The 8,513-nt window shown below is 32.6% G+C and overlaps 1 protein-coding gene across 1 annotated transcript; it reads right to left on the reverse strand.

Moving 5' to 3' along the window:
- Positions 1-2,401: 2,401 nt before the first annotated feature.
- LOC104088717 (pectin acetylesterase 8-like) lies at positions 2,402-5,026 on the reverse strand. Its single transcript, XM_070181912.1, has 12 exons — positions 4,839-5,026; positions 4,646-4,728; positions 4,400-4,529; positions 4,246-4,325; positions 4,043-4,129; positions 3,773-3,897; positions 3,596-3,657; positions 3,436-3,488; positions 3,259-3,336; positions 3,054-3,159; positions 2,821-2,966; positions 2,402-2,707 (listed from the first exon to the last, which is right to left on the reverse strand). The coding sequence occupies exons 1-12, from the start codon at positions 4,960-4,962 to the stop codon at positions 2,615-2,617; spliced, it is 1,167 nt and encodes a 388-aa protein (XP_070038013.1). The 5' UTR covers positions 4,963-5,026; the 3' UTR covers positions 2,402-2,614.
- Positions 5,027-8,513: the final 3,487 nt, after the last annotated feature.

Raw genomic sequence — 8,513 nt, forward strand, 5'->3', positions numbered from 1 at the left:
TTAATATTCATCGATGCATCTAAGTAAGTTATAAGTCGATGAATCAATTTACAAATAGCATGTTATATATAGTATATGTTAGTGTATTCATTATTTGTATTACAAAAGTGTTAACGAATTATATTTATATTATTTAGATAGTAAATATAAAAGTAATTCGAAAGTTTGATCAATGTTGACGTAATAACCGACCAACTTTGGTCGGTTATTTTGCAGAAAATAATAATTACCGACCAAAGTTGGTCGGTAAATGCTTCCCCTACATTAAACGACCACCGTTGGTCGGTAATTTTAAATATAAATTCTTAAATATTATAAAATATTTTAAATAATAAAATAATTATTAAAATTTCTTGTCTGACCACCTGGGTCAATTCGTTGACCAATTTACCGACCAACGTTGGTCGATATTTAGTTTAAAAAAAATATAAATGTTTTTATTCCCCAGTTTTCGTCCAACCTGGACGGTTTTTGGTCGCTTTTTTTGACTGACCAACGTTGGTCGGAAATAGTTGGTTGGTTTTTAGCAAATTTTTAGTAGTGATTCCTCATCAACATCATCGGGAGTTGTCTCCCGAACATGTCGAGGATATTGCCTGTCATGCACTGGTCTGGCATCATTCCCCTCATTGTGAGTGTCACTGATTGAGTCCTCGAAATGAGGTTGATCCTCTCGAATCTCGAGGTTGTGCATATTGTTAACACTGTTATCTACTATTTCTCATGATTTTTTCTAAGACAAAATAATCAAAACACGTTAGTAAAAAGGCAAGGATCAATTTAATTATATGGCTGTCTAGGCCCCACGGTTGGCGCCAAATTGTTTACTTATAAAACGGTAAAGTTGAATTTATACATGGTTTCTAGACAAATAAATTAATTTGATCCTAAAATAATAAAATAATCGAAGAATTATGCAATACTTAGCATTGGGATGTAGACGAAACAGCGGAAGCAACAGTTTCGGAAATAAAGTTTTCGGGCACCACAACAACGAAATCAAAATTTCCTGTAACGGGTAATTGCTCTTAATGTCATGGAATGTTCTCTATTAAATACTACCGGGTGAAGACCATTTATCACATCTTTATGAGCGTTATTCTTTTCGATGACAAACGAAACAATTGTCTTCGGTCATTGGCCACCCCCGTCTTGGATTCCACATGTCCCTTTTTTGGACGGCCACGTGTCATAGCATATTTTACCTTATACATCTAAGAGATACTATTTTGTCTTTAACATGTAGCTAATTTGGTTTCGAAACACAAGATGACATGATGTGTGATTTTTGAAATTAAGCTAAATTGGTCTTCCCCTTTTTTGCTTAGAAAAAATAAAATAATTTGTTGAGAAGTCATTGATAAAATTGGATATATAGTAGGGTACAACATTAATGTATTAGGAAGCTTCAACCATGTTGTGCTTCTTACCCACTGAGTTGCCGTGTCAAATGTCGAGGAAGCGAAAGCAGTTGATTTTGTAAGATTGCAATTTAAAGGAATCCAAATGTAGGGTAAAGTTAACACTATTTCGAATAAATAATGGTCTATAATTAAACAGACTCTTGCATTGAGTCCGGTACTGAAATTGTAGAACTATCTTGATTTTCTAAACCAATGTTTAGAATTAACATCTTTAGAATGGGAAACTCGAAAACAGACTTATAAATTATAGTAAGAGAACTTTAAGTTAAAAAATTAACTACTAGAGGCAAATGCAACGACGTGGGAAGGAATGCAGTTCTGGCGCAGTTACGTCATTTATTAGTTAGTCCCGGTTAGAAACTACTCGTCCGTTAATTTACTTTATACTTTTCACGCCCTTTAAACATTAAATGAAATATATATTTTGTAATTTTACTCTTAATAATGATAGCATTTTCAAAAGACTTGAGAAATGATTTCGAGATGAGTAGTTAATAATAAGGCTAAAACAAAAAAAAAATTGTATTTCTCTTGATTTAGTATAATGGACAAGTAAAATTAAAAATATATTTTTAGTATAGTGAATAAATAAAGATGAACGGATGGAGTACATACTTTTTGCTTTTCTCTTTCCATTCCTCATCGAAATAAATACACAAAAAGGAAAAGAGACCAAACTAATTGATGATTTATTTATCCAAATACCAAAAATGTCAGTAGAATTTTATTTTTCTATTGACATGAAGGTGCATTAGTATCTGAATCATATCAATTTCTCTCTCTATTTATTAGGATCTGTACAACTTGTTTTGGAAGTATCAGATTTACTAAACCAACCATAAGAAAGAAGAAAAAGGGAAAAAGAGAATTGAGAGAGAGGAAGATAAGATTTTTCATTCAAATTAAATAACAGAAATCAGTACACTTGTTCTTCTTAAATACAGCTTCCATAGCATTGGATTCTATAATCCCTAACTTACTCTACCGGACTAAATTGAAATACATTAAAAGTTAATTTGCGCTAAACTGAACAATTGGAAACTACTAAAAATCTAATAAGACTTATTGTAAAACATATAAACTTTCTTTACTCCAATGTCCAACCGTCAGCTACTCCTCAACAACCGTGTCACCAAATAAAGGGGCAGGTACAATATCGGCAAGCCTATTCGTTACAGAAGTTCTCCAACTTACAGTTTGCAATCTCTAGCACAAGGATATGGGTCTATGTATTGAAACCCTGCCCTCTCGAAGAACCAATCCGCAACAGCTTCACCAATTGTCTACACAGATTTTAATGTTACAACACAATGTGTTTTTACAACTTATAAATATATTAAACATAAAGTCAAATATTCAAACTTTATATTCACAAAACAAATGAAAGATTACGTACCTTATGAAGTAATCTTGGAGAGGTAGGACTGAACCAGTAATTCTTCGACAGAATTGCACCATGAGAATGGTAAGACGTGATAAAATAACCCCTCGTAAAAGAAGGGGTTAGTCCCTCGAAAACCTTCAAGAACTCCACTCCAAAAACTATATATATTCAAAAGAGAAGTGCTAACCTTGAATATATATGTGATTTGAAAGTATGCATTAATTAATCACCAGAGAAGTGCTAACCTTGAATAATTAACCGCTGGCTAAATATGCAGTTACTTATCTGTTTCTTGCAATCATCCCAGACATGTTGACGATCAAGGTATTCAGGAACCAAAATATTTTTAATCTGGATTTATTGTTCGATCATCAGAATGAGTTTCTTTTATATTTTATAGAAATTAAAGAAACAAAGAAACTGAGAGAAATTAGCATTTGTCTCCTTGACCTGCCAAGCGTCATAGTGTGAATTAATTATAAAGAGTGGAGTCTGAACATATGGAACAACATTTTGAGGGAAAAAGCACTGCACCATCATTTAGGAAAACTAATGTTAGAGAGCAACATTTATATAGCAGAAGAAAAGAAGGGTTTTTTTACAAAAAAAACTTAAACTCTTAATTACCAGACTTGGTTCCATTGCAGACGTACAAGATAGAGGCAAATTCTTAGCCGATAAACGAGAGGAAAAAAAAAAAAGCATTATAAAGAAAGAATCTAACTCGAATCTACTTGTTAAGCATATATTATATTATCATACTAAAATAAAAGGATGATCGAATTCACATGTAATGTAACAACTCTCTGATACATTTCTTGAATATCTGAAGTACCAGAAATAGTCTGCCTGCATATACAAATCATGAAACGCTTGAGTTCCAATGATATAGTCACTAATAAAATCAATGGACATCATTTTCTTGAGTGATTAGATCACTTAATGGATAGAAAGATAACCTCACCCGTTAATGAAGAATCCTGCATCTGCGACGCACTTAACTTTGGCATCAGTCGGCATGAGGGATTTGAACTTGTCGCAGTTCAAGATTGTAGACAACCCTCCTGCTGAAACTCCGCTCAAAATTGCCTAAAATTGCAGTTTTTAAAATATTTAGCCAACTAGAAAATAAAAATAAAAAGAAGAAGAGAAATGCATAATAAGGTAGTACGTGGCTTGTAATTATGAATATGAAGCCAGGTCAGAGAGTAATTGATCAATAGGATATTCTTACATTTTCAGCATATTGCATTCCTTTGCTCCCTAAATCTTCCATGATGGCGTTAAATATTCTTGCCCCTCTAAAAAACAGCTTGTTGTCCTAATGTAGATTTGGCATTCCCAATCAAAAAAAAAAAAAAAAAAAAGTTGCCGGATAAATTATTAATCGCCAAATCAGTGATTTAATCGCCAAAACACAAATGTAGCATTACTTACAAGGTCAACTTGTTCAACGTCACCAGTGAAAGATGAACCATCGCAATACTTCACCCTCACCCTATTCCAGTTGTAAAACTCTAACAATTTTTGCAGTTAGAAGAAGTGGGTAATAATTATGCATACAAAAAGACAAGAACAAAGCAATCTTCACCTGGATTATTTTGGGGATGATGATCAAGTACCCCAGCAAACCAAGATACATTCTTCATCTGCTTGGAAGAACCTAAATTGGTAGTTGAACGACTAAGGCAATCTGGGATACTTTGACACCAAGCGCCTCCCTAAATAAATGAATTTTTTCCAGCGTAAGCAAAGCATAATGATGCTATAATCTGGTGAACTTAGTAATGTTAAATATGAAAAGTAAATTAATAAGAAGAACTAAGTAGTAACTAACATCCATGACGATAATCCAACTGCGAAGTCCGCTACCATGTCCCATATCCAGATGATATGCTGGTGGACTTCCATCTAGGCATACTGCAGTTGGCTCAAAAATAAAAATAAATAGTACTAGTAAACAAGTCTGCATGCATGTGATTCTCTTTTCTGTTACAACTTCAGGAAGAATGTAGCCAAGTAAAAATTACCTGCGCCTTCGGTAGTGGCGCTATGGAGTATCGTGATATTGACGTATTGACTATCATATACGCCGAGAGTAGTAGATGTACACAGTACTGCTAGCAAAGCCAACAGAAAGGTTAAAGCCATCATGCAAATTAAAAGGGATTGAATGATGTTATCAAGAACCTTGCTCTTCTTAAAAGGACTGAGATAAGTAAAGAAAAAGAAAGGAGATTTCAGAGGAAGAAAGCAAACAATGCTTATGAGTAGACTGTAGAAGCAGAGGTGAGTGAGCTGGTATGAGTTCATCCAGCTCTATTTATAAGTAAAATTCCTTCAGTAAACTGCTCGTTTTTTTCTATGAGCCACATATCTTTTTTGTTTCTTCCATTAACGTTTCTGATACATGTTGTCCCATCAAAATTTTATAAAAGGGTCACCCTATGCAACGCTACTATATTAGATATTGATGTTTAACGGGAAAACTATATTTCCAAGAAGGACCACTCTATCCTCTGTAATGCTATAACAATTACTTACAATTTTATAAATTTATCTTTGTTTCCATCAAAAATTTCTTTAAATGGAACTCGTATAGTATGCCATTGATCAACCCTCTTCATAAGGCAAAGGATATTTCAAGTCTTGAAGGATAATCGATGATCTTTCCTTTAAAAGATCATTAGAGCTGTTAAATTGACCTACATGACATGTGATATATGCTTTTTAGGCATTCATTTATTGTGAACTGAAGAATTACCTCTACTAAACATGTGATACGCTTTAAATAAAGATTTCAAACCAATTTATTGTGAATAGAAAAGGTTAAGAATAAATTATAAGAAGGCTAACTTCTGTGTAAGCTGATTTTCTTTTTCCAATAAGAACTGTTTTGTGTAGTATAGAACACCCCACATAATTTTGACTGTTTTGTGTAGTATACAACACATACCAGATTTCTTTTTTGTCGTAAGATTCAGTTCTTCTAATCTTGATGTAGAGGTCAGGTCAAATGTCACATCTCTTTTGCTAATCTGCATAACTCACCCATGATGTTGGTTTTTTAAAGTACGGTGTGAAAAGAAAATGAAGAGAAGTAAATGTGATGACCCGATAGGTCATTTTGAGTTTTAGCCTTTATTTTCGTGTTTCGAGACCTCGACTAGCTCCGTTTAGCGTTCCGCAATTTGCGTGCGCAGTCCATGTCTTGTTCCGAAAAGTCTTTACTTGAAAAAATGAAGAAAATGTGAATTTTTGCCTTTAAAATGACTTGGGTTGACTACGGTCAATATTTTGTGTAAACGGATCCGGATCACTATTTTGACGGCCTGAGTGGGTCCGTGTCATAATTTGGGACTTGGGCATATGCGCGGAGTTGAATTCGGAAGTCCCTAACTTTATTTAACGTGATTTGTTGAAAATTAGTACTTTTAAGGTTTAAAAAATTCCTAAGTTAACTTTGTTGCTATCGGATTCGGATTTCGATTACGGAATTTGGTATAGGTCCATTTTACTATTTATGACTTGTCTGCAAAATTTGGTGCAAAATGGAGTTGATTTGGCGTGATTCGGACATCCGGTTGAAATTTGAATGTTCTTGACTTTTATTGAAAATTTCATACATTTTGATGTTCGATTTGTTGTTCTAGCTGTTATTTTAGTATTTTGATAGCGCGAGAGAGTTTGTATGATGTTATTACACTTGTGTGCATGTTTTATTTAGAGCCCGAGGTACTCGGGTGAGTTTTGGATAGGCTACGGACCATTTCGGACTTAAGAGATTGCTGGTTTTCATTGGTTTCTAGTGCTTTGTTCTTTGCGATCGCGAAGCCACTCTCGCGATCGTGAAGGACAACTTGGGCTGGGGTGGATTTCTCCTACGCGAACGCGAGGTTGAGGTCGCGAACACGAAGCAGCGGTGGGGCTTACCCTTCGCGAACGTGACCAAAACCACGCAAACGCGATGGGTAATGGGTGTGGGAGGGCGTTTGTTGGGTGTTCTACACGAACGCTACCTTGGGTCACGGACGCGAATGTCGGGGGAAGGGCCATCACGAACGCGAAGAACATCTTGCGAATGCGAAGGCCAGTTGGGCCGTAGTACTTCGCGATCGCGCCAGGTCCTTCGCGAACGCAACATATTATTTACGTTATACTTGATATTGATAAAGAATGTTATGGTGGGATCGGGTTGCACACCGCAACAGATTGTGTGTATTGTACTTGTTGTTGTTGTGTTAGTTTTAGCATTTTTATATGAAATTACGAGGTTTGTTATTCTGGGATTTCTAATAGTGAGGTTTGAGTTCATTGTCATAAATTAATTGCTATACTTTCATTTCATGTTTTCTCCCTGTTATTATTAGTATTATTATTATTATTATTATTATTATTATTATTATTATTATTATTATTATTATTATTATTATTATTATTATTATTATTATTATTATTATTATTATTATTATTATTATTATTATTATTATTATTATTATTATTATTATTATTATTATTATTATTATTATTATTATTATTATTATTATTATTATTATTATTATTATTATTATTATTATTATTATTATTATTATTATTATTATTATTATTATTATTATTATTATTATTATTATTATTATTATTATTATTATTATTATTATTATTATTATTATTATTATTATTATTATTATTATTATTATTATTATTATTATTATTATTATTATTATTATTATTATTATTATTATTATTATTATTATTATTATTATTATTATTATTATTATTATTATTATTATTATTATTATTATTATTATTATTATTATTATTATTATTATTATTATTATTATTATTATTATTATTATTATTATTATTATTATTATTATTATTATTATTATTATTATTATTATTATTATTATTATTATTATTATTATTATTATTATTATTATTATTATTATTATTATTATTATTATTATTATTATTATTATTATTATTATTATTATTATTATTATTATTATTATTATTATTATTATTATTATTATTATTATTATTATTATTACTGTGTACATGTTATTGTAAGTGGCCCGCTTTAGCCTCGTCACTAGTTCGTCGAGGTTAGGCGTGGCACTTACAGATTATATGGGGTCGGTTGTACTCATACTACACTCAGCATTTCTTGTGTAGATACCAGAGTGGGTGCTAGCGGCATTTAGTAGCTTTTGCTCGGATCCAGTTGTTGACGGAGACGGAGACATGAGGTACAGTTGCACAGCGTTCGCAGCCTTGAAGTCCCCTTTCCCTTCTATCTTTACTGTTTTTCTGAGTTTCAAAATAGTATATTTTATTCAGACCATGTTTGTAGCACTCTAGATATTCATGTACTTGTGACACCAATTTCTGGGTTATGTTTAGACTCACAATTCAGTATTATTATACTATGCATTGAACTTATATAGTTTTCATTATTAATATCTTGTCATAAATTATTAAAATCAGTAAATTTTCTGTTCACGTCGGGTTGCTTACCAAGTAGATGTTAGGGGCCATCACGGTCCCGAGGGAGAGAATTCCGGGCCGTGACAAGTTAGTATCAAAGCACTAGGTTGCCTAGATCTCACGAGTCATGAGCAAGCTTAGTAGAGTCTGGAGGATCGGTACTGAGACGTCTGTACTTATCTTCCAAAGGCTATGGAGTTTTAGGAAAATATCACTTC

Source organism: Nicotiana tomentosiformis, chromosome 8 (genome assembly GCF_000390325.3).
Source record: "Nicotiana tomentosiformis chromosome 8, ASM39032v3, whole genome shotgun sequence".
NCBI lineage: Eukaryota > Viridiplantae > Streptophyta > Magnoliopsida > Solanales > Solanaceae > Nicotiana > Nicotiana tomentosiformis.